Source organism: Haplochromis burtoni, unplaced genomic scaffold (assembly GCF_018398535.1).
Source record: "Haplochromis burtoni strain Fernald_Lab_line unplaced genomic scaffold, NCSU_Asbu1 Contig_681, whole genome shotgun sequence".
NCBI classification, from domain to species: Eukaryota; Metazoa; Chordata; class Actinopteri; order Cichliformes; family Cichlidae; genus Haplochromis; species Haplochromis burtoni.
This window is the reverse complement of record NW_024583042.1, coordinates 133,786-161,250: the sequence shown is the minus strand read 5'-3', so window position 1 is coordinate 161,250 and position 27,465 is coordinate 133,786. Positions and strand designations below refer to the sequence as shown.

Genomic DNA, 27,465 nt, shown 5'->3' with positions numbered 1-27,465 from the left:
TAAAAGTGTTAAAGCTCCAGTCTCTTCTCTACATTTTTATTTTCATTTATCAGCCATTAGCAAATGGCCCGCATCGGTCAATGGTTGGTTCTAGCATTTAGCTCAAAGCATCATGAATACATAATAAGTCCTAAGTTGAACTTGTGTGCATGCAGTGAAAGTGGCAGCTTTTAGTTGGTTTTTAACTTGTGCGTGTTTGATTAGTTTTTAGCAGTACCACACACCGATACCTCCACACAGCCGCTGGAGTTGTAGGTAATTATTTTTCAGAAATCTGATGGTGCGTGGGATAACTTCAGACACGATTATTGGCGTTCAAATCGCATTTCAATTACCGTCACCGCTTTCATCACCTTCTGCGTGGGGAGTTTCACGACCCCGGTGATGACGGGAGAATTAATTGTGGACAAATATGTCAGGTTTACAGGATGTTATTCCATAATGATCGGATGCTCTCTTCCTCCCCGCGCTGAGATTACTTTGATCCTTTGTTCTTTTAGAGTTAAATTTAGACCTAATTTACTAATCAAGCAACAGTACCACCCTCCATGGCATACAGTAATTGGACAGTGTAATCATTTGTAAATTAAAGTTTATGGAAGATTTTTCTTACCCTAACTCAAAGATTGATGTGTGTGTTTGTCTCGCTGTCTTTGACCCTGTGTTGTTTTGCTTTTCATTAACTCGACGTGCTGCGTGCGGACATGCAGCCTTCATTACCCGAGGAATGAATGGCATGTTGTTGCACTCGTGGAAGTCTGCACTTGTCAGATGTTGCATGCTAGATGTCAGTGGAGGGGAGATGACATCACCATTAGAGATAGTTTTCTTTGTGTTTTGAAGCAGTGCCTCTAAAAATGTGACACTTTTCACAAGATACCACTGTTTTTAACAGCCTGAAATTCTATTGTTTAAGTAACAGCATATCACTCTGTACCTGCTGGGGAAGGCATAAAGCTTTATTCCTCAGTGATTCACTAGTACAGACACACACTGTTCTTTCCCCTTCCAAATGAGGCATCAGGCATGCAAGCAAAAAGAAAGCTAGATGGCTACAATTAGCAAATGCCAACCAAGATGGTTGTTAAAGGTACTAAACTTAACCAGTGAGCTTGGGAAAATAAATTTGCATTTGAAACAGCTTTCCTCTAAGTAGTTTGTATCACTGCTGTTTACTGTAGTGTGTCTCGTAGAAGTGCACAAAGATATTTATAGTAAAAAGTAAACATTGCATTATTCCAAGAAGGTTTTGGTGAAAATTCTTGGGTAATTCTGAGGAAAAACAAATGATATTGAATCCTGTTGGCACAGCGATCATGCCTACATTTGTCTGCCAGCAATCCCTCCAGGTCCACAGTTTTTTTTTGTTTTTTTTTTAGAGAACTACAGCCTAAAAACACGGCGTGGAATAAAACCTCGGTACTGGCAGTCTTTTCCTGATTATCTGATTGTGTTTAGTTCTTTTATTTATTTATGTTTGTTCCTTTAAATGAACTACTCTAGCATATACCATATAGCAGGTTTACCAAGCTAATAACTGGATTGTATAATTTACTAGAAGAATTTACAACCAAAACATTTTATAGAAAGTACGGACCGTAGGTCAATCAATCAATCAATATAGGTGGTATTTACCGTAGCCAGCAGCTGATTATTTGTGTCTGTATTTATGTAGTTTGGCCGATACAGGTGTTGGTGCTTACTTCAACTTAATATGCACTGTATGGGAAAAAGCATTGGGTCACACCTCTAAATCTTTGCATGCAGGTCCCAGTACCACAGATGTATAAAGTCAAGCGTCTAGCCGTGCAGTCTGCCTTTCCAAACATTTGTGAAGCAATGCATTGTTCTAAACAGCTCACTGAATTCAAGCATGATGCTATAATCTGGCTTCACCATTGCATTCAGTTTGTGAAATGTGTTCCCTCCCAGATATTCCACAATCAGCTGTAAGTGGTATTATTGCAAAGTAAAAGAGTTTAGGAGCCACAGCAACGGCCACAAAGTCGCTCCAAACCTCCTCCCTTTGCAAAAGTGTCTCCTGGCTAGAGAAAGACAGGATTGGAGTTTATATGATGTAGAAATGATTGTATGGACAAATCCGCATAGAAGTATCGCCCAGCTCTGCAGTTTGGAGACAAGAACCTCTGACAAACTGAGTACTGCACACCTGCAAATCACCAACCCACAGACAGACACATGATGGACAAATGACTGCCTGCTGATGAAGGGTTCCAAAGGTTTTGTCGACTGAGTGCCAATTTAGGGTGCCAGCGTATGAGTGAGCGCCGCACATGAGCAACACAGAAACGCATCTAGTGTTTCCAGCGTGTCTCTGTGTAGGACGGTGGTTTATGTTAGAATTGAGTTTTTTAGTTTTTGACAGTTTTTTAAATCATTAGTCGGGTGGCGTTTACATTTCTTGACACCAGCTATACTTGTCAGTGCTGCCGTGATGGGAACAAGAGATGAAATTAAGCACAAATATTCACTTAACCATGCTCTGCAGCGCCGTGCACTGGAAGCTCGTGCCACATTACTGCTGAGGAGGTGGTGGCAACCAAAATGGCGCTAAAAGGAGATGTGACGTTGGCCTTTGGTTAGACTGCTCATGTGGCCTTTCTCATGAGATACAAAATACTGATTGATTTAGTTTAAACAAATTAACCCAGTTCGTGTGTGTATAGTAGAACACGATAACTAACTAAAAAATGCGCACTGCAAGTTTGAAGTTTTATTTTAAAATCAGGTTGGGCGATAGATACACAACGATACTCGCTTTCGCTCCTCTCCTCATTTCCTCTTCAGTCTCTCCTCTCTTCTCTCCACTCTCACCAAATAACCCAGCTGTCTTCGCAGGGCCGACAGGCAGCCGTTAATTAGCCAATCTCACGCTCCGTTAGCCGGCCGGGGACACAGAACGAGGTAGAGAAAGAATAGACCCAGAGCTGGAGAGAGATGGGAAGAGATGGCGGGAGTGAATGGTTGAGGGTGGGGGGGGTTGTGGTGGGGAGCTAAACAGATTGTTAAAGTGAGTGAGAGTGGAAGAGAGTGAATAGAGGAGGCAGTAAATGGAGGGAGAGTCGTTGGAGAACACCATGCAAAGTTTCCTAAAGAGAGAGATGAGGACGAGAGGAAGGCAGGGAATTAAAAGTGGCGAGAGAAAGAGTTCAGTAGAAAGAGGGATGAAGAGCGGATAGACGGGGAAGTGTAGGAAGTGGTGATCTGACAGAAAGACCAAATGATTCTCCATTTAATGTTTCTGGTGAACTAATAATTTTTACTACTAAAAACAAAAAACCCAAAGAAAACACAGCCAACACACAGAGCCCATTCAACAACTGTTAGTTGAGGTTAGTTGTAGTTTATATGTATCGTTATTAGACACCCTCAGTTTGAGGATGACAGATTTGCCCATTAAGTCCATCTTTGTGTGCGCTTGGACAAAAGTCCAGCCCCACCCACCCACCCCACAATCAACAGGACACCAGGTTTAGCTTGTCAGCTCTACCTGTCCCGGTTTCAAACTGTACAGACGCACTACAGATGCCTGAGATTCATAGGTCTGTATTTTTTTCCTCCTCTTTTTGAATTTTTATCCTCGGCCCAGTGGCCTGAGGCATTACTTGGGTTGTCCGGTACACGGTATATGAGAAACATTGTGAGGGGATTTGTTGATATTCACAGTCAAGGACAAAGTGATTAGATTTTGCTATTCAAGGTCATGGTGAGCCAACGTAGAGCAGATTAGTTGAGTTTTAAGCTTATCGAGACAAAATTTCACACATTTCTAATTATAAAAGCACAAAATCATAGCGGGATGGCATTTTATATCCGATGGACAAAGGTGTAAACTACAACCTTTTTTTTTTTTTTGAATTATTAACTCATATTTACTATATCCACATCATGATGATATGGAAGCCCGTTTCCGCCACAAAGAGGAAAAAAAAAGGATCCATAACTCGAAATTTCGAGTTATTTTCTCGAAATGCTTTTGAGTGCACGTTCTGCGCCATATGCTTCTGGGTAACAAGAAAGTGACCTCATTCACGTAGTTTACTGATTGGCAGAGCTAACTCCAAATTTTGAGTTAATAAGTCGAAATTTCAAGAAAATAACTTGAAATTTCAAGTTATGTTCTTGAAATTTCGAGTTATGGATACTTGTTTTTGTTTTTTTTTTAGTGGCGGAAACGGGCTTCCATATGATGATACCTTTATTTGACCTTTTTTTAAAGCAAAAAACAGAATTACAGAGTCCTGAATCCTACAAGTTGTTTTTGACTCAGGTGTTAGTCAGTTCCTCATTTCCTGTTGTGCTCAGTCTGAGCTAGAGCAGGTCTAATTTCTTGTCTAATAAACCAAACCACATCTGGAAAAAGTCAGATGAGTGGCCCACCTGGTTGTGCTGTTCTTGTGGTTCTTGCACAGCTTCCTCTGCACACAGTGCAGGTAAAGCTTGTTATGCTTGTCAGTCCCCTTCTGCAGGGCTTTTGGACGTCGTTTAGGAAGTACATCAGGTCATAATAATGGCTCTTAATCCACATACATATTAAACAAAAGTCAAGCAAATGACTCATGAATCATGTTTAAATTGCCTTGTAATGAAAATTTTAGTGCAGCTTGTTTCAACAATTAAAGTACATAAAACGTGAGAAAAATTCAGCAATCATTTGACTTTAAAAAAAATACATTTCTGTGTCCCCTAGATGACTGCTAAAAGTCAGAACTACCTGTTTCAGGTTTTCAGCTCAAATGAAAGATGACTGACTGAAAACATCAAATGCGGTGCCGTTCTGCTTATTTTTACTTTATTGAAAAAGTAGAGCAAATGGTTGCCAATCAAAAAGCGGGAAACCGAGCGCTAGAAGAGGAAAAGGGAACGGACGGGTTTGACAGTCGAACACAAATTGAAAATGTTGCACAGAGTTGCACTGTGCCATAATTTTCACTCCATTACATCCCACAGTTAAACCGGAGTAGGAACAGAGATGCAGCTTTGAAGAAATCCTTGGAAACAGCAGATCACAGTGTCATCAGACTGCTAAGGCAGCAGAAGTGTCGCACATGCAAAGATAAAACATCGTGACCGCACGCAGGGGGATTCTTCTGTTTGGGCCTACACTGCGTGCCAGTCAACAAGAGAAGGTGTCAAAATGTTTCCGACTATAGAAGGCAGTGTTTCGTGGATGCCAATGTGTGATGTGATTGCATCATTAGTCAGGTTGATTGCTTGCAGAAATCTATGGGGCAGTCTTGTGAAACAGTTAACTCTTAAAAATTCTATTCGTAAAACACATGTCTGCAGAAAATATTTAGCAGCTCTGCTGAGACCAAAGATGCAGGTGGAAGTGAATATTCATTTCAGTGGTTTAATGAAACGTGCAATCTTACATGGAGATACAGTATTTAAGGTGCTAACAAAAGTGAAAGTCAATATTTGGTGTGACCACCTTTATTCTTCAGCACAGCCTGAACCCTCTTAGGCATCTTTCTCATTATTTCTTTAAGCAGTCTTCAGGAATAGTTCTCCAGGCTTCTTGAAGGACATCCAAAGCTCTTCTTTGGATGTTTCAGCCTTTTGTTCTGTTCTGTCAACATGATCCCACTATGCTTCAACAATGTGGAGGTCCAGCCTCTGGGGAGGCCAGTCCATGACTGATGGTGTTTCCACTGGTATCATTGTCATGCTGGAAAATGAAGCTGTTGTCAGTCTTGTTCTTTCCATATGCTACTGTATGGTGGATCAAATGTGTTTTCTGCTTTCATAATTCCATCAGTTTTGACGTCTCCAACACCACTGGTTGAAATCTAGCCTAAACCATAACAGAGCCTCCACCGTGTAGACACTCTTGTACCTTCACATTTATTTGCTTTGTGTAGGTAGACACTTTACTGGTTTATCCCTTCAGTGCCTTTTTAATGCTTGAATGATTGATAGGTCTGTACGAACTGGCTTAAGAAAAAAAGCATTTCTGTTAAACTGGTCAGGTGCAAGGACTGGACTGAAAATGAGGGGAAAATGCAGTCGGTGTCCAAAAAAATGTTAAAACATTCAGAAAGTCAGGAGAACTAGTGTTCAAGAGCAATTTTAAAAAAGACCATGCCTGGCTCCTTGAAGCAAATAAAAGGAAATGACGGATGGCTTTTGCATAGTGCTGTAAATTCATGGAAGTCTGGATAAATGTAGGTTTCCCAGCTTATCTATCTTTTGTAGTGTAAACATCTAAAAGCAATAACAGACCTAAAAATATATTTCCTATGAAGTCCATATCAGTGTGGTCATTTGTTTTAAGGCAGCTGTATGTCAGTGTGTCAGATAAGAAGTACAATTTGCCTTCATTTACTGGTGTTCTTATTAAACATGCAGCGAGTAACGAGGGAAACTTAGCCTCCCGGTGGCTTTGTTTCTGTGAAGCTAAATGGTGTTTTTATAGTGTTTAGTATTCCACTCTACCAGTGCTGTCCTGCTTTATGGAGCAGAGAGCGCACACACAGTTTCATTAGATGCACTGGTGGTAATCGTCAGTCTTTTGTGTTCGTGTGTGTGTGTTTCGGGCAGTTTACGCCTTGGACTCTTCTCAGGGGATTAATCCAGAGAAATCCAATCAGACTGTCTTCATTTCCACCGACAGCCATTTTAGTTTTATTAGCTGAGACAGGAGCCAGATATTCTATTAGAGATCCACTGTAGTTTAGTTTCTGCCATCCTATCACCAGAGCAGAAGACCCTTTTTTGCTTAATGGAGCTGCTGCAGCACCAAAACTCAGGCTGGGATTTGGATACCATTTTTATCACACACTTCCTGATACACCAGGATATCAGTGGCGTTGCTTCCACTCTATCAGATGTGATTTTCCCCATACCAGTCACTGCACACCAAAGCTGCCTAATGTGTAGCCATGTCAGCTTCACGTGACAACAAGAATGCATGAAATCAGATTATTAAGCAGCCTAAACATGCAAAGAAGGACCAGTAGTGGTGTTGGTCTAATCATTTATGTTATTAATCGATAGATTCCTTTTTAAACCTCGAGATCTGTCACCTCACAGCCCTGCTAGATTAAAGTGCATGGATTTATAGCTTAGACCCGAGCAAAGTTAACCCGCTTCAAATTTAATAAGTGAAATTCAGAGATGGCTTATTTTTACCCCCTTAAGGTTGTTGACACACTGCTTTAGGGAACAATATTCATCAAAAGAACTCAGTGCTACAATTAAATGATCACTTGAGTTTGATTTGTTTTCTTTCATCTCATAGTTGACATGAGTTTCCATTTTTATGCACTGCACTCAAATGACGAGGGGGCTGGAGTCCAAGTCTCGCCACCGAGACCTCATTTAAACAGACCAAGAAAACGATCAATGATCGCCATTGCATCCTCTGGTCGCTGTGGAAAAATGTGTACTCCCCAACCAGCTGACAGGTAGTAGCTGGAGGTTGCTAGCTGTCAGTCACAAAGTGGGTATTGCATTTAAAACCTACTTGTGAGTACTTTGGTTACTAGCAGGTTGCCACGGTTTCCCATAGTTTGCATGGAAAATACCTTCTTGCTTGCAAACACTTGCATCTACTCACCTAGCAGTAATTTGCCTTAGCAATAAGCAACATGTTAGAAAAGACTCACATGTTTCCATCTGTGGTTCACATCTTCAATGCAAACTATGAACAACTGCAGCCGCCTGCTGCGATAATAGATCTTGGTTTGGGTTCAAATATACCCTTTTACAGTGCATGGCTTTAACTCGTATTTTACTTGCACTTATTCACCCGGTCACCCAGATGTCCATTTGTTTTGTTTTTTTTCCTTTTGAGGTAGGACAGTGTCCTCAAACCAGATGGCAATGGTATCAGACAGTTTGTTTCTAATCCCTTTGCAATTCTTAAGATGACGCAGAGACACCACAGAGCTTTGCTGCCAGCTTCACAGGAAGCCCAGTAAAGGGTTAAGAGTTCAGTACGCCTGAAATAAGCCAGATCGTCTGACCACGTCTGAAAGCAGACTACCTGGCACAAGAAGCCGGCCGTCATAGGCTGCGTCTCACTGTGTCTCAGTGCAACTGTACAAATGGAGATAACGCCACACACTTCAGGCCCAGCTCGACTCAAAGGCTTTTTCCCTCCTTCTGTACATGAAACGTGATTGAAGTAGTTGTGTGAAGAAAGAAACACGAGGACATAAGGGAGATGCTGAAATTCTGTTTGACAATCCAGAAAGACTTTACTTTTTGCTTTTCTTTTTTAAGCGTCTTTTGTGCAGCCCTTTTGAGATGATACATCGTGGGCCACTTACTGCTTTTTTCCTGCAGATGATCATTACCTAATTGCAAACAGTTTGACCAAATCTTTGTTTATTAAAAACACAAACTAGCTTATTTTACAGTCTGTTAGATCACCCTTAGAGCAGCCTTCTTTTTTTCTTCTTTTTTTTGATGCCGTGCTTACATGCAGTGAAATTATGGAAATAGTTGTGTGCACGTGCTTATGTAGCAGCACATCCACACTTCTTCTTCTTCTTTTTTCCCTGTTTCTTCTGCTGGCTCTGTTTGTAGTACACAGGAAGCTTAAAGGCAGTGTTTAAAGCTTGTCAAGTAACTGTTGAGAGAGTTCACGAGTTCATAAAAGAGGGGTAGAAAGGTCTGGACAGCGGTCTAGATTCAGAGGAGGAACAGCTGTGGGCAAGAGGCTGTGCGTCACCCTGCTAGTGGAGGATCAGTTACTCCTAGAGCCCCTCTCGTGAGGAGGGGGCGGGTGGAGGCCTCTCTCTGGTGATACCGCGTCCTCTCCAAAGGCACAGCTTGAGATGCGTTCACATTTCCGAGTGCCTTTTTCTGCCGTTTATTTATGGCTGTGTAATAAACAAAATAATCTTCTCAGTCACTAAGTATTTTAAATCCCCTCTCTTCCTACCTCCTTCCCTCCTTCCTTCCCCTCGTTCTTCGTCCGCTCCACCATCAAGAACAAAGAAATAAAGGAAGGAGGCTAACTGAGAAAGCGGAGGCTTTCTAATTATAGCTCCGTTCCTCGAGTAGCGGTGTCGTCGCTGAAACAAGCAACCGGAGTTCATGCATCAGAATTATGCAAAGCGCGTCTTTGATCACTCACGGCAATGTCAGACTGTAACCTGGTGCTATCACAGCGTCAGAGAAATGCCTATCTTCTGACTGTCAGCTAGCCACTTTTTAAATGATGTCATTATATAAGAGTGTAGCTGTAGTCTTTATGCAGTGGATTAACGTCTTTTTAAAAATCTTTTCACATACCGAAATGTGCTATTTTTACTCTTTTCCTCGCAGGTATTCAGGAAAAGTGTGTTTGGCCAACAAATTAAAGTAACACTGAATGGAATCACTTTGTTGAACATATAACCAGGACATACCAGAGAAAGGTGGCACTCAAAGAATAGAAACCCATGGTCGCTGTCTCAGTCACTGTGCCCAAAGAGTCAAACCTGAGCTGTTTCCCTGGTCTGCAGGTACAGCAGAGCTGCACGACAGGCAGACATGATATCATAGTAAAGATGAAGCAAATGTACTAATCATCTTTAATGGGTGACTGAAGCTATATCGTGGACTATCATGGCATTTGTTTAGTGCTCTGTAGGGTTGACACAGACACGTCAAATGTATCAGCACTTTGAGTTGAGTTGGTAATTAACCCTTTAAAGCCGGTCAGAGCAGCACGCTCCATTTTGCCTAACTATTTTTAAATCCCGGTAGCACTGCAACCACGTAAGCTAGCACAATAATTTTTTTTGCATATGAAACCGGAGGAGTTGTACTTACATCTGATGCCATCAGCTTGTCCTCGGTCACAGTTTCCTTCCACATAAAGCTTTGCAAAAACTGCATAAAAAGCACTTGCAGCAACAAAAACATAATATTCCAGAAACAGGCTTTGCAGATCCGATCAGCTGTTCGTAACACTTCCTACGTTGGAATAGACGTCAGCGCGAACTATCGCATGTCCGCCATTACCTGCCCGAAACCGGAAGTGACGTCATTTTCGCGGAAATGTAGTTTCTTACCATCAGGGCCTCATGAGCCTATACTGGTGTTTTTAAAAGTTATGTTTGACTTTGACTTTCTGTGTCGTTTCTGGGATGCTGAGGACTCATATTGCACTGCTGGAAATAGTTTATTTTGATGCATATGCTGTTTTTGTGCAAATTTGCACTATAATATTTATTTTCATTTTTCCTGCAGTGTATAAAAATTGGTGTATTTCAAAAATAAAACTATGAAAACACTCAAAATAAATTTCCTGTGGTGGGAAACTATTTTGTGCAACTTTTTTGTATTTACAGTTTTGAAGGATAAGCCTCTTAAATTTCTCTAACTAGAAATATATGTTAAAAAACAAAAACGATTTTCAATTTTTTTGTAGTTTATTGCATTTTTTGCAATTTATGTAATTACTATGCACTTAATGCAGACATACTATTAAAATTTGGGCTATAATGGTTGTATTGATGTATAGCAACTTGAAATGCTCCCAAAAATGGCTCCACAGCATGTAAAAATATAATATAAGCTCTGGCGGACTTGGTTCTATGGTAGGTCTTAAAGGGTTAAGTTATATTATCGTGTTTGCACATGTCTAGTGCGAGTATGAACTTGCTGAGGCGGTGGGGTTGTTTTAAAGTCCCCAGGCTGTTTCTGAGCTTTTTAGATCATCCGGTCAAAGGATTGACGTGGTCACGCTATAGGGAGGCGTCTGTCATCCTGTCTGTCCATTGTTCACAAGAATAACTACTCTTCCTGGAGTGTTGGTCAGCTTTTATTGAAATGCAAGGATCACCTAATGGATTTTGATTATATTGTGGTCAAGGTCATATTTGTCATTCTCTGTGGATTTTAATTCTCATTAGTTTATGCAAAACAGCCAAACCAGTGACAGGGAAACTTCTCACCTTTTGTTCTGTGCTTCACACATTATAATAACCTGTGAACTGCGGTGGATCGTGGGCTGGATGAGCTACAGCGTCACCAGTGTTCTGGTTATCAGAGTTGTCTGGTGGCTCCATGCTTTGTAGTTTTTATGTGGTTGTGTTTTCTGAATGTAATACATGTGTTTAGATGGGAGTTTCCAGATACCATTACCAAGGTGGCTTCTTGGGGTGTGCAGTCTTTCTTTCTGGGATTTATCAATACAATGGCACGATTTACACAAACATTAGCAATCAAATGGTAACCCAACCAAATTCTACCACTTTTGAAAAGTTAAACTAAAAGTTGGTGTAAAAAAGTGAAAAGTGCTCGAAACTAGTCATTTAGAGGTGTCTGATGAGTCCGCCGCCTCTAACACTATTTATACAGTAAATGGCATGATGGGTCCTCTGTTCTATAAATTATGAGTGACCACTTTTTTTTCTCTAAACAACTCGAAAACGTAATTTGAACTTTTCTCTCACTCCTCCTTTTCCTTCATTTAGACCAGTTCCGAGCGCAGGGCGTGATTCTTCAGGTCACTTTGAGTCCACCGCCCAGGAGACCATCATTCATATCATACTCATCATTCATCTTGCACAGGAACTCTTTCCATGTTTTTCTTTGACTGAAGCGTGTGCTGGTGGGATCCCTGACCTAATATGGGGATCAGGTTTGGAGGAGCAGGCCTCGGTGTATTTCACCGCGCCTGTGCTCCAGAGTCTCAGAGGAGTATTGGCTTACTTTTAGGCAAGCCTCGAGGTACATTAGGTTTGAGAGGGGAAAACAGCTTGAAACACTTAATGTGATGGTGGTGATTGTTCGTAAATACTTACAACCCTTCTGTTAGTGGTGAAAGTTTTATCGGGGCAAAACGGGTACGACCATCCTGAAGTGTCCTGGAATAAACTTGAAGAAATGTGATCTTGTCTTTAAAGTTTGATTAGCTGTAACTCTTTGTCATTAACTTTTTTTACTAGGAGGGGCAGAAGTGAGGAAGGACTTGATTATTTTCTTGATTAATCATTTATCCTGTTAAACATCAGCACAATTTTTTTTTCTCCATCCTAGATCACAAACACACGGACCAGCAGCCAGTTCTCACAGTCAAGCAGACCAGATTGTCACATTATAATTTAGCCTTAATTTTGGCATTTTTTATCTGCGCTGTAGCGGCTTTGAGGAGACGTAGCTTTCTTGGGGATGTTACAGGGTAACTCGGCCCTGTCTCCATGTCAGAACTTTGAAGTCTTCGGTCGATTCTGGTCAGTGAGTCTGGAGGGTGTGTGCGTGTGTCTGGTGTGTGTGTGTGTGTGTGTGTGTGTGTGTGTGTGTGTGTGTGTGTGTGTGTGTATATGTGTGTGTGTGTGTGTCTGGTGTGTGTGTGTGTGTGTGTCTGGTGTGTGTGAGGTCAGTCGACCCGCGGTGTCACCTCCTGTTTCCTCCTCTTTGGTTGGATGGAGCGCTCGGCTACTTGTCTTTGTGCAAAAATATCAGTGCCCTCCCTCTAGGCTGTCTCAGTGCATCTTCATCATCACCTTCATCATCGCCGCCATCAATTGAGTCAGATTTAACAGTGTGAAGGGAAGCTTTATGACTTTATGTGAGCGTCGCATTAACTCTTTAAAAATGACCAAATCTTAACTGATTTCTTCACCTTGATATCAAAGATTCTTCTGATAATTGAAAGTTGAAAAGAAATGATTTGCACATTATTGTACATCGTTTACATAAAACACCTGCATATTGCACAATAACCATAATTTAACCAGTACAAATGTGGCTAACTCCACTGAAATCAGGCTCTGCACACGACAAAAGCGGCTCCTCTCCTCTAAATGAGAAGCAGTAGAGTTGATTTGCCAAAATTACATCCTAGTGTCCAGTGTGTCCACTTCTCCACTAACAGGAAGTGATTGATTTAGACTTTGGAGAGAGGACGGCCGGGGAGGAAGCGCGCTGCGACTTCTAATCTTGTGCTCTTGGAAAAGCAGCACCTCAGAATAAAAGTGCAGTTTGCTGAAGTTCTGCTGTTGTTATTTCAGCATTAAATTTAAATTCTCATGAATAAAATCTGCATGTTTAGTGTGGTTGCGTTACCATTCAAGAAGGTTTAAAGTAGAATTTGTAAGTTCATAAAAGCAGAATAAATCCAGAGAATATGGAGGCAGAAAAATGATGATACTCATCAAGCTGTACAGCGGTGCGTAAAAACACGCGCTTACAAATGGATAACAGTGTCATTTTTATTGGGTTCATGTTGATAAATCAATATAGTTTTGACAAATAAAAGCAGCTTACACTTAAAAATATTTCTAAATTGGACCATCGGACGATCGGATACAATCATGCTAAAAAGAAAGTACACATTATATCAGGTTTTAAGGTTTTATAAATCGGACTGTGAAATGAGGTTAATTCACCTTCAGATGAACAACAACATATGACATATTATACTTTATTATTTATTTAATAAGAATTAAGCCTTAATACAGAACCAGCCCCTCATTATTCAATAGTTTGTAGAACCACCTTTAGCAGCAATAGCATGAAGTGTTTATTTCCTGTGTGACCTTGTCAGTCACATCATGGTGAAGGAGTTTTGCTCCACTCTGCTTTAAAAGATTACAGCATGTAATCGGGGTTCAGATCTGGACTTTTTCAGCCATTCTGTTGTAGATTTGTTGCTGGACTTGGGATCATTTACCTGCTGCACAATCAGTTTAAGCCAAGCTTTAGTTGTCAGACAGGTGGCCTCACATTTGATTGTAGACTACTTTGATATATAGAGGAAATCATGGTCGACACAATGACTGCAGGGCGTGCAGGCCCTGTGGCTGCAGAACAAGCTCAAACCATCGCACCTCCACCACCGTGCCCGGCAGTTGGTATGAGGTGTTTGTGAATTATGTCCAAGCATCTCCACTTTTCTATGTAAAGAATGGTTTCTGTAGGTTGCTACACTTTGTTACATTTTAACAAACACATACTTTTTCAGCTTTCTTCTAATTGTATCGTCAACAACTTTGCCATTTAACATACTGAGAGTCTGAGATGTTTCCCTGTGCATTGCCCTGTCTGACCTTGATGGGAGTTTGCAGGACATCCGCTCCTGGGATGATGGTTATTAGTAAGAATCCAGGTTTTAGTCTCTTCCGCACAGACCACTCTTCAGAACATGGTCAGAAATGTTTTAATGACAATATAAACGGCAGCATTTGCCTCAAAAACTTTACATCAGTCTGACTACGTGTGGGATAAGGTGACATTTTGCCGTCAGTGGAGCTAAAACTTCAAAAGAAAAAGGTACACGCTTTAGGGCTCGTCTTTGAATGCTGCTTTAACCTCCTAAGACCCGAACTCTTCCACGGCATGCATTTTTAATTTCTCTTTGATATTTAGGCACATTGGGGCCCGATAAATGTAAAAACAAAGAATTACCAGATTTTTTTTAACCTTATTTTTGTTTTTATGAAAAATCAGAGCCACATATGAGGATATTCGTTTAAAATTTTGATAGAACAGTAGCAGTATAATGTCCTCGTAAGTGGATATCAGGCAAAATTGAGTATTTTGGTCTAAATAACCCAAAATAGGAGGTTAATTTCAAAAAGTGGTTTATGGTGTGATATTGGAAGGGGTGATGAGATTTCCTGCTAAATCGAGATTATTTTTGAAATGTTCTGGTCTTGCTGTACTGTACATACTGTACTTTTTGGGGGGCCCTCTGGTCATCTTCTGGTGTGGCGTTCAGTCACACAAAACCTTGACTATCTACAGCAAAACTTAATGAAATTTCAGCCTAGTGTCACACACAGGAGGGCAAACAGTTTTCAGGTGATGACCAATATTGAGACCTGGGGGTGCTAAACTTGATACCAAGGTCGGTGTTATTACTATCGCCGCTGCTGCTCACGCTACTACTGATTTTTAATGATGTAGCACTTGAATATTAAAGCCATTAGGGAAGAGAGGGAGAGAGAAATTGAGATGTGATTCATTTCTCTGCTCTGGCTGAGTTCACTCCTCTTCTCAGTTTTTTCCCTTCTCTTCATTATATTCGCTGCATCCATTCTCCCCACCTCTTTCTTCCTCCCCATGTCTGTTTCTTTCACTCTTTTTTCATAATTGTTTTTCATCATCATTTATCTTTTTCTTTCTTTTTTCTTTTTTACCCTGCAAATGTTCCTTTTATTTTTTCATCTGTATCCTCTATTTGTCTCCTAAATGACAGAGGATGACTAAGACTCCATGGGGTTTTCATTGTGCTTCACTGTGTGTGTGTGTGTGTGTGTGTGTGTGTGTGTGTGTGTGTGTGTGTGTGTGTGTGTGTGTGGGAGGTAGAGTGCTAATAGTCTCGCTCGCTCTCTCTCTCTCTCTGACAGACTAATGACTAGTTTGTGCTTCTGTCTCTCACGCTCGCTCCCTCTCTCTCCCCTTCTCTCCCCCTCTCTCTCTCGCTCTCTCTGAAATAATTAGCTCGCTCGCCCCCTTTTCCAAAGATTGCATCTATTATCACGAATTCTATCAAACTCTCGTCCCCGTTTTTATTTCTTTTGTCATCGCTGTCGCCCTTTTATGATGCGTGTCCGTCTCCCTGTCTTTTTATCTTAATGTGGGAAAAGGAACGCCGGCGTTTATAATTTGGTGATAACGGATTTATTCTGCTTTCTAGATTTCCTCCTCTCTTCTGTTTGTTATCGTAGTGAAATTAGGGCTGTGCTGGACCTCAGAAAACACTCAGTTTCTACAATGAAGTCGGTACAGTAGCGCTTCTCTGTAAGTGTTAGGCTGGTTAAAGTCGATGTTAGCCAGTGTTAGTGACTTAAAGGCTTAAAGAAATACTTAAAACTGAGCTGGGGTGTCGTGATCAGCGGCAGTAACACACACTTCAGCTGCCGTGCCTTCTCTGACTCTTCTGTCAAATAAAGCGACTTTGTTCTCCTAAACAGCTCGTTGGTTTGCGCTTGATCTCTTACTGGCTTCAAATATGTCACATCGCTGCAGTAACGCTATCTTTTAATGGCACTTCTAATGTTCTTTATTAACTGGCACATACAGTATTTTGCCTTTGAGCTTTCTTTTGTAGTTTGTAAGGTTCAGGTTGAAGGTATTTGAGAGACGATGGGATTGGTTGGTATAAGCACGTTAACACGACGTGCGGATATTGTTAAATAAATGCTCAGTTTTGTATTGAATGGAAGTACTCACTGAAACATTACCACCAAAGAAAACCTGTATAATACTGATCTGTGTTCAGGTTGTACAAAGTGTGTCCATAGTGGGTTTAGCCTTGTTTGGCAGTCCAGCTGTGTCCCATCTAAACAGACCAAACGAGTTACACAAATTTCAGCATAGGTTAAGAAAATGGTTTTAAAGGTGTTCAGAGGTTCAACACTTAGCTAATAGTGCAGTTATTGAATGTCAGAAACTACAGGCAAAAGCATATTTATTTCCACATTATCTCCTTCAAGTTTCATGGAAATAAAATGGTTAAAAAACACATTTTGGTTTTTATTTGACAATTAATTTCCCATTGGACATATATATGTATGTCCAATGGATGCACTGCACATTCCTAATATATGTATGAATGATTAGTTAATATCTAATTTGTATATTTTCTTCTGTCTGTATTTTGAATATATTTACACACAGGCGGGGGGGTTGAATCTAATGCACAGAACTTTTGGATCTAATATGCCAGAAAATGAAGATCTTTGAACCTGGTTTTATCCTTAAGTTCGTATTTTGTATCTTCAACTATTTAAAATCCCAAAAGGTTGATTCTGTTCATCTGGACGCAGCTTTTTCTGAAAACGCTGCGTCCAGATGAACAGAATCAACCTTTTGGGATTTACTTGGATGATTGAGAATGCATCAAGACTATTTAGATACTAAAAAAACGTATATATTGATGTCTATTAGTTAAAATCATCACCACTCTAAACATCTTAAAAGTCCATCACAGCTTCACTTAAATTTGTCTCTGTGTGTCTCTCAGACGACCTGGCGTACGAGGTGAAATGGTTTTTCACCCGGCTGCGCGGCGGACCCACGTCGGTCCAGGTGGCCAGCGTTGACCGCTTTGGCGTTGTGAGAAAAATCAACCGTAATTCATCCAGCGACGTTACAATAGAGCGCAAAGACACACACACCTACCTGCTCAACATATTTGGCACTCAGGACAGGTGAGGTGCAAACGAATGATTTGTCTGTTTAATCCCTTTCTGGCTGAGAGACTTGCACAGCACCATGACCGTCATCACAACAGCCTGTGTCCTCTGTTTCCAGTGACAGCGGGGAGTACTTCTGCTCAGTCACTCCCTGGTACCTGTCGGCCTCAACGGGAGCCTGGACAGAAGCTCAAGAGCTGACATCATCCAAAGTCTTCCTCGCTGTCAAATTTGCAGGTGTGGTGCAAAAGACACGCAGTTACATTATAACATGAACACATTGAAACATAAAAGTCTATGATATATGTGCGTTATTTTGTTATACGTATCACCAATTCTCTTGTTTCCTCTCTCCTTCTGCAGTTTGGGACTCCCTAAAGTTACCTCTCTTATATGGTGCATCGGCCTCACTGGGTAATATAGTCATTATATGTTTGTTGTACTTCAGAGACTTTGCTTTAGGCAATCTTTAATTGTCTATATCCTTTTCTTTCATCTAGATGACATATTTTTAGGGATTTAAGATTTAATTATGGATTCATTTTTCCACAGTAATGCCTGATTATCTCCAAGTCCTCTAAGTGAACTTGTACTTTTTACCGCTCGGCCGCAAAAGGCTGATGGGGTATTGTTGTCAGGTCACAGGCAACGCGGACACCCAAGTTAGTGCGATTCGATAATGAGGCGACGTAGGATATTCAAATTGATACCATAGATGCATCTCTTAAAAGGCTCGGACGAGTTTGAGTCCCAGTGACCTTGACCTCAAGATGATCTCAAGACCTGGGAGGTCACTGCATCTTCTAGAAAGCTGAGGGGTAGCACTGTAAACTTTTTTTTTATAATTTAAGTGACTACATAGCAGAGAAAGCTTTTGATTCACAAGTTAATGAAGAATAATCACTTATATGGGGTAAATGGATCTTATGTAAATGGCCTGTATTCTGTATAAGCGCTTTTCTAGTCCCTAAGGACCCCAAAGCGCTTTACACACCGTCATCCACCCATTCACACACACATTCACACACTGGTGATGGCAAGCTACAATGTAGCCACAGCCACCCTGGGGCGCACTGACAGAGGCGAGGCTGCCGGACACTGGCACCACCGGGCCCTCTGACCACCACCACTTATGTATTTTATACCGAGCCCTGGTGCAGCGCCTCAATCTATCCTCTCTAAAGCAGGGTGTTTTAGTGACATTTGGCCTTCTTTTAAGATAACCTTCTTCTGATTGGCTACCCTTTGCAAACAGAAGGCCACTCTCTATGATATCATTGAGAGCCAAAAGTAGAAAAAAATGTTTAGACCAGTCTAAAGCCTGGCCTTTTAGCCCATGGGAATTGCTTCTTCACTTTGCTTGTGTTGAGTATGAGTAACCACTATTGTCACCGTATGTTTATGCCAGAAAACGAGGAAAAACGCAGAAATCACCAACTCCTGAGTGCAATTCGGTATTTCTTCGACTTTGACAGCTGACTAGCTGTGCACCTAAACAGTACATCACAGCTTTCTGGTTTCCTTGTTCTCCTGTACTGTTCTATAAAGCGTCCTCTTGTGTTATGTGTATAGGATTGTGTGTAGACATTTATGAAAGTGTGTTGTGTTGCTGTTGCAGTGCTGAATGACAAGCTGTTGTTGTCTGATTGTGAAAGAGGGCTAACTAAAATGTTGACGTAGCATGAAGAAAATGTTAAATGTAGCCAAGCGCAGCAGAAAAATGTCTCTGGAAAGTGAGAAAAGCTCGGCTCACTGATGCTTGCTGTCAGCGAGGGCGTCCTTGCTAAAAGTGCTGGCCGACAGACTCTTTTGTGTTTTCTTTTGTGCTGCACTGCACTTCGCTTGCTGACGGTGTTCGTCTCTATTTAGGACACATTTCTGATAGCTGGCGTTGTCCGTGCACTGCGGACAAGAGTTTAATCAAAATAGTCAGTAGAGTACAATTTAATTTGCCTTAATTATTTAATTTGCCGGGGATTTTGGAAAGCAAGGATGGGCTTTTGTGTTTGCTCTTCACATAAAAATCTGTGTTTTTATTAGTGATTGTTGCAGCAATGCTAGCAGCAGCTTTGCCACAGAAGTGATTATAGTCCTGACGTAGCCGTAGTCTTCTCGGTGCCACATGAGCTGGAGACGATGGAATCCCTGCATGTCAACTTTTAGGCGCTTGAACCAGTGCTTTAAACAGACAAGAGAAGATTGGAGTAATGAGACCTTAATCAGAGTTAAAGCTATCTGTCATGTGCTCTCTACCTCCGGAAGTCGGTCCCTTTTCCCAGCACTGGCCAAGAAATTCTTTTGTCAGATTTGTACAGGGCTGTGGTTTAGTGGTTAACGCATTCAGCTTGCATGCAAAAGGTCCCTGTTCAATGGCCAAACTCAATCCTGGATAAAATGGGAAGTCTGTGTCTGGAAGGACTTACAAAGGGTATAAAATGTGTAGCAAATCAGTCAGTACCTTGTGAAATAAAGGAGCAACCAAAAGTACCTTATTCTTCTGTAAATTTGAAGTGTGTGAAGACTAATATTAGCCACTGAACAGGGCCAAAATATTAAAGACACTGTTTTTAGAAGGTTGCTAAAGTTATTCGCTTTTATTGTATTACTAGTTAAAATGGTACTCATGAATAAATGCATAGATAGAAATGGTAGCATTAAGAATCGTTGGATTGGAATGGTTTTATTGGTGTCGGTAACATGGTGCCTGTTCTGGTTTTTCCAGGTGTCGGCCTCTTCTCTCTGGTCCTGGGTCTGGTTTGCGCCCAGTGCTGCTGCCGCAACACCGCACACCTTCCACGCTCACGCAACAAACTCATGGACCTGGAGATGGACTGACAAACACTTTCCCCCGCGCCCTCACACTGCAGCGCTCACAGGAAGCACCACACGCATAACAGACACACGCCCATAGACGATTTCTGGGACACCCAGTTGTTCCCGGGCGACGGGCGTTGGGATTAAAGCGCATTTTCGCAGTGCTTTAAAAGGTGCTCAGGACTGTTGTTTTTTTCAACTCTGCAGTGTAGGAGCAGGGGACTTTCACGCTCACCAATGGGAAAAAATAGCCTTTCAGACTTCTGTTTCTATGAAGAAATCTTGTGGCACTTCTAGAGAATTTTATGCAGATAAATTTGTGCCCTGCCGACACCACCGCCGTACAAGAAGCTCTGAGGGATCCAGAGCTTAATATCCGAGGAACAGGAGACTTCTGAGACATCACTGCCACTTGGGAATAAGGGATCAGTAAACAGATCTGCTGCCTCTATAACCACTAGGGATAACAAATGAAGTGCTCAGGCCTGACTAAATGCTTTTTTAGGTTTTCTTTTTTTTACTTATCCTGATGCCAAGGCAACCAGTAAGCAACGTACCAGTGAATCCCACTATAATCTCTTTTTGGGGAAGCACGTAAAATTCATGGGTTCTTTGGGGTTGGCGAGACTGGAGTGCCATTACTTAATATGAATCTGCACAAGGTTAAAAGACATAATATATCCCTACTTAAGTCACATGGGAAACATCTGCTGAAGGTGTTCTGGCATCGCGCTACCACCCCAAAGTATTCCCACCTTAACACCTGGACTATATTTACCTTTATTCTCAACTCTAGTTTTTTGAAAATTCAGAGATTTAAAAAAATGAGACATTTTTAAGCTTTACACAGAGATATGCAGTGTGTTTGTGTGTGAGATATACTGTACATGGTGCCAATATTTTGAACTAATGGAGGCGTGCTTGGTTCGTATTGCCACATCAACACTTGAACTGCTGCTCAGAGCGGCAACAGCAAGCACTCTTCTTTTATAAATATTCAAAAATGTATCCAGCTGTTATTTTTGCCCGGGTCTTGTGTGTGTTTCGTACACTGTGTGAGTGCTGTGCTACAGTATGTGAGACAAAGAGTTGCATGTACTGTTTTGTAATAACAGTATGATGTCATTCATGAGCAACACAAGGCATTTGTTTTTGGTTTTTTTGGTTTTTTTCTCCCCCACGGTTACATTTTGATCACATCAAAGCTTCCTACATCTAGATTTGAAAAGCTAGCTGTCACCTCGCTATGGCAGACTCAAGTTTGTTCGTACTGTGAACAAAATGACAAAAATAGTTTGGGTGACGTAAGGAACTTGGTTTCTTCCGTGGTTTGAAGTTTTCAATAAAGTGATGCATGTTTCTTAGCTTTGGGTATAAAAGGAATAGTCGAATAACTTGGGAAACGTGCTTAGCTTGGTTAGCTTAGCATAAAGGCTAAAGGAGGGGAAATGCTAGCCTAGCTTGTTCAGAAGTGAAGCAGTTTGCTCTGAAAGAACTTACTCTTCCCTCTATATTTAACATTTCCAACCATTTTGCATAACCAACATAAATGAGACTCTGATATTGTTGCTAAGCATTTTATGTCACTTTTGGTTTAGCTAGGATAGCAGTTCTCCTCACAAACAATATAAAATATGGACGTAGCTACTATGATGTCATCCACTGGTTTCTGGAATCCCATTTTGAAGCCTTGAGATGAGCATTTCCACTGTTGCTGTGTTCATTGCAAAAAAAAAAAAAAAAGAAGAAATAGTTGAGACAAAGAAGGGTGGGGCCAACTGTGAACCTGTACCGTTATTGGCTAACAACTTGGGAGTGGCAACTTATTAGCTAAGAGACGTGTGGTTCATTCCACAGATAATGTTCCATGAAACACAGCATGACCAGAAGTTACAAAATATAATTTTTAAATTTTAATTAATCAATTTTGCAGCTACATCTATCGCCATCTGGTGGCCTTCAGATAGAATGCCGGTTTAAGGCACTTTTTCCAAACGGACAGCTAACAGCTACATCCATGTTTTATGCTGTTTGTGGTTCCTTTACACACCATGAAGAAGCTACAGTGTAGCTAAAAAACAGACCAGTAAACTTCCAGTTGTTCAAGACGTGTCAACAACCAACGCGTGCATTATTTTCCCTTTGATATGTTTAGGTTCTGCTTTTTCAACAGTCCTGCTGTTTTCCTTGCACCTGCTTGATAAAACTCTAAAATGTATTTCTATAAACAACAACAAAAAGAAACCTGCAATAATCTGCAATAATCAGCCAACTGGCAAAGTTAGCTGTGTCCAACTCGCATCAGCTGACATCTGTTTAGACTCTGTTTAGTTTTTATCGCAAGTGAATGAACTTGCAACGACGGGTGTGTCGTGCCGACTGCTGTGGGAACACACACATACTTGAAGCAACCACACACACAGAAAATGAGGAAGTTTGTGTCCAAACCCAGCAGGATCCAAGTGGGCCTGTTGGGTTTTTAGCATGATGTGCCAGCCGGTTTTCTCCTGAACTGGCTGGGGTTGAATCAGGCTTTGTTTGATGTGTTTTAAAGAGTTTTAAGCAACTTTACGAGCAATATGAGGCTGTAGTCGGGTCACAGCTCCCAGAAAGCTAAACTTCTATTATTCACTCTTAATCAGAACTAAAACACTGTTAACTCAGGCAGCCAGTGCAGAGCCATTATCCAGTCACAATAAACAGATGCCCATCACCGTGTTTCTGAGTTAATGTTTTCATATCACATTTTTCCTTTTAACTGAAACCGAAACCAGTGGTCTGCACCATTTCCACATGCATCTTCCCGGAATTAGAAAAACACTGGTGAGTGTTTTGGCTTGGCTTAAGGAGGCTGGTTATTTCAGAAACTTCCAGTGTGGTTCCTTAAATCCTCTCCATGATTATACTGGTGCAGTATTCAGAACAGGTTCTTCCACTATCATTAACATACACACACCTACACATTCACAGGTAAACAATATCGCTCTGTGCCAGTAAACAAGACCTAAACAAGAAAAGTAGCATCAGTACACATCCCTGATCATGTGATTACATCACTGCAAGACCTCCCCAGTGTCTTTTTATTTTGTCATTTTATTGCAATTAGTATGATGACTCATGATGATGTTTTTTAATAAACAGATTTGTAAGATGTATTCATTCTGACAGTTGTTTCTGTATCGTCTCATTTTATTGTGTGGTGCTTCATGAGGATGATTTCGGTATTGGTCAGTTCCATCTGTCACCTAGGCTACCCTTGTCTTCGCTCCAGCTCTTTATGAGCACAGACATGACTATCATGACTATTTTAAGGTTTAACCCCAACTAAAGTTGTTTACGAAGGGGGGGGGGGAACTATCCATTGGAGCCAAAACGGTTTTTAATGCTGGAAAAATGGCATTTTAACCTGGGAGTCTGGACGATCAGCTATTTGTTGGAAGCAGTCTTAAGTGGCCATTAAACCTACGGTTTTGGCACATCGGCATTGGATACATTTTCTGTCACTGGCTAGACAAAAAAAGAGAAGAGAAAAGAGAAAAAGTCTGGGTCACTGCCAATCAGATGCAGTGTTGGGTGTATACTGGCAAAATGTGGTTGTTTCTGTGTGTTTGAAACTCAGACACAAGCAGAGCATGAGCGGCTCACCTGTAAACGACACTACAGTGACTCACAGTCTGTCAAATGGAAAATCGACCATGTTGTCAGTTACAGTCCCCCGTTTCCCACCATTCAATTAAATATTCATCTAAGAAGTGAGTTTGCCATTACAAGCTCTTAATTCATAAATATGGTACTGTGCAAACGTTTTGTGCCCTTCTTCTTATGGTATCTGGATATAGATTATGTTTATGATACATACTTGTATGTTTTGCGAAGGAAATGGGAGGAATTTGTTGAAATATGTAAACATACATGGAAATACAGTATGTAAGGCACAAACGGAGTTGGTCAATATTTGGTGTGACCACCTTTATTCTTCTGCACAGTCTGAACTCTTGCCGGCAGCTTTATTTAAGTAGTCTTCAGGAATAGTTCTCCTGGCTTCTTGTGGGACATTCAAAGCTCTTTGGATGTTTGTGCCTTTTGTTCTGTTCTCCTTCAGCATGATCCCACACTGCTCCAATAATGTCGAGGTCCAGGCTCTGTGGAGGCCAATCCATGACTGATGGTGTTCCAATGTGTGTTTTTCTATCCAAGTTTGCGTTCACTGCATTGGCAGCGCTTCTGAAAATGGTCGGATAGAGGGACCGCATTGAAAATGAGTGAAAAATCAGCCAGTTTCCAAGAAAACCTTCAGAAAGCCTCAGAAACTGTTGATCAAGATCATTTTTCAATAATAACAAAGTCTGGCTGCTTGACCAGAGACTTTAGTACAGTACTGGATGAGTAACCCAACTGAGAACCACCTTCTTGGTCAGCGAGTGCCTCTTCCTAAAGCTGCTCACATTTCAGTGTTTGTATCGTCTGTTGCTGCATGCTGGGGTTGATTTATTGTGTATGAATAAGCCAACACTTCCTGCAGTTGTCCCTGGCTGGCCCACATTTACCCTCTTTCTTTTAAATGGCTGCTGAATTTTTTCCAGATGATCTGATGTGGTCGTGATCAGCGTTCCCGCTACGAGCTTTGTGACAAATGTGGGCCAATTTAGTTTTCTTTTCCGTCTGTGGGCAAGCCATCAATCAGATTTTTCTGTGCTCCCAAAAACATGGTTTTAAAAAAAAAAACAACCAAAAAGGCAACTATAAAAACTTCTAGCAGAATAAATGTTTTATAATTCAACATTAGACCACGGCTATATCTCTCCCTCTTCCCTCCATGTTGTTCTTTGTGTGTCTCCAATCGGCTTGTTAGCCGTATGGGATTCATCTGTTTGTACTTTTTCCTCTATTTGTCACCCATCTCTCTCTGCTGCTGCTGTTTTAACCACTTCTCCATCCCTTTCTCTTAATTTCTCCTCATCACACCGATCCCTCTTTCACTCCCCCTCTTCATTAGAAATGCAGATGAGCTGGAACCTCAGCCGCTCTCTGGGGCTTTTACACCTCTTTAACGCCAATCTCTCGTTCCATCTCTCTCCCTCTTTCACCACCACCCTTTCTCTCATCTCCATCTCGTGTGGAGAGGGCAGAGAAGAAAGACATATTGAGTGGCTCTGGAGCTGTCTGTGGTTTTGCTAACATGCTCTTGTTCTCTCTCAGGGTCCATTTGACCCATTTTCCAGTTCCTGTATGTTTGCATCTATGTCGCCTATGGATCATTGATAATGTGGCCTTGTCACAACTTAAAGCATTCTGTTCCCAGTTTGATCAGTGGTGTATATGTGTGGGTGTGTGACTTTTAAAAAAATAAAAGCTTCCCTTGGTATCGTTTTTTTTTTTTATTATTTAGCTCTTGTTCACCGCTGTAAACTCCTGCCGTTTTGGAGATGGCACATTTCATGGCGTGAGCCCTGGCACCGACTCGAACGTGTCACAGCTTGAGGGTTGCTCCACATAACAAAGAATTCAGACAGAAAACTGTAGCAGCGCGTGGAGCAAAGTAAGCAGCCTGTTATCCCCAGAGTCTACCAGAGGCGACGTTTTCTTGTCTTCATTGTAATCAGCGCTGATGTCTCCAGCAGCTCCAAACAGCCCCAGCTCCATCACACCAGTCTGCTGTCTGTAAATGTCCCGTTTCCCTTCTCTACACCCCCACCCCTCTGAACCTCCGCCCAAAACAACACTTTGTTTGCAGTTTATAAAACTGATTTTAATTCTGTTTTGTTTTTGCTCCAGAACATGGGGTTTCCTGCTGTGTCAAAGCTCAAATTAGCCTTGCTTTTGGGAACCTTTGGAGATCAGTCAGGTTGCAGATTTGAAACCATGTCTGCTGAAACTTTCTTGCTATATGTACTACAGACTTTGAAAAGATTTATAGGAGTTAGAAAGGCACACTAGATCCTTTGGCTTGGCACATGAATATCTCCAAAGGTTCAGACATTCTGTACAATCATTTGCAAATAATTTCAACCCTAAATTATACAGATTTGATGCAGATGTAGAAAGTTATCCATAATGTCCTTATTGTTTTGGGACCAGGGGAGTACACATCAATCCAGTTTCAAGGTTCTCACTCAAAAATATCGGCATAGGGCGTGAAATCTCATCATCTGCTATGCTGTTTAATAACAACCAGAAAATTGTTTATCATGTCCCAGTGAAGCAAAGCTTTGAGCTCATTGATATAAAGTATTACTAACACATATAGTCCTTGTCCACCAGTACCTAATGTGGTTAGGCTGGTTTGACTCCGTTTTTAGGGTTTTTTACTAGGTGGTAGTGTCTGTTAGAAGCACTTTTTTAGTACCTACTCAGTTGGAGTTCCAAGCAATCCGAGGCTATCCAAAATCGTGACGTCAGCAGACTGCCTGTCACCAGTTGGCTGGGGTTACAGTTACCTTTAAAGGTACAGTGTGTAAAATGTCGCCACTAGATGTCAGTAGATTGCTGATCGCAGTTCATTGAATTCTTACATCACATCCCAACCCCCCACATTTCTAATGGATAATCCTAGCTATGGTGGCCGCTGTAGGACAAGCAACTTTTCCAGCCGTTCATCTGTAGTGAGTGTAGGCTGTCAGTCTGCTATTTACCTCTACTCTGGGTCTTTATGTCTATCTACTCTGGAGGAGGCTGTAAAACTGGCTGACTGATGTTAGCTATACTGCAGTGAGTTGTTGAGGATATGCTGAATATATAATATCATCAATATAATCAGAATACAATGGAGCTGGTTATCAGAAGCATAGTCTGATTTTTAGGATACTCAAGCCAGACATTAGCTGGTATAACATTAGCTTCTAACAAGCTGTTGTTGTTTAGCTGGCTTGTTGTCAGCTGTCTGGAGACGGTCGTGTTGGATGTCTACTGTGCTGACAACAACAAACTGTGACAATATTAGGAATAAATAAGCATGTTTATTTATTATTTATTAGGTTATTAACTATTTGGACACTATCCTAGATTAAAATCATTACTTTCATATGTTTCTGTTACTCAGACTGTAAAACAACAAAGATACAACAGAACCTAGTTCATGATATCGCAAAGAACGGGAAAAGATTTCAACAGCGACTGCGTGGGTCTGCTGTGCTAAGGATTTCAGATCCTAACATTTCCTGGAAATTCTTGTCAACTTCTGCCTTTTTGTGCCAATGTTGGGGTGTTTTTCAAAATAGGAAACCTGAAGGAGTTCAAACCATCCAGTGAATTTTTCTTTTCTTCTTCTTTTTTTTTTTTTTTGCTCCATCAGATTGATTTATCAGCCACGACCCCTCATGAGCTCATGCTACTTCCCAGAACACAAGTCCGCTCAGACAATAAAGCTCAGCAGCTGTTTTCCCTACAGGAACACGGGTGTGTCTACAGTTCATTAACACTATGTGATGAATTAAACCCAAATTCAAACTCCCTCCATAACTGAGCTCTTGCTGATAAGCCTGTGAAAGCTGATTGCAGGCTGGAGGAGCAGATCTGCTAGTCTGCCCGGGGTGAGATCTCGCTG

General features: G+C 41.3%; 1 protein-coding gene across 1 annotated transcript in view; it reads left to right on the top strand.

Moving 5' to 3' along the window:
* ptgfrnb (prostaglandin F2 receptor inhibitor b) overlaps positions 1-23,077 on the top strand; it is a 79,868-nt gene extending 56,791 nt beyond the window's left edge. Inside the window, exons 12-15 of the mRNA XM_042215213.1 lie at positions 16,937-17,123; positions 17,227-17,345; positions 17,472-17,522; positions 19,831-23,077. Coding sequence (XP_042071147.1) covers positions 16,937-17,123; positions 17,227-17,345; positions 17,472-17,522; positions 19,831-19,943 — 470 coding nt within the window. The 3' untranslated portion in view covers positions 19,944-23,077. The remainder of the gene's footprint in view (positions 1-16,936; positions 17,124-17,226; positions 17,346-17,471; positions 17,523-19,830) is intronic.
* Positions 23,078-27,465: the final 4,388 nt, after the last annotated feature.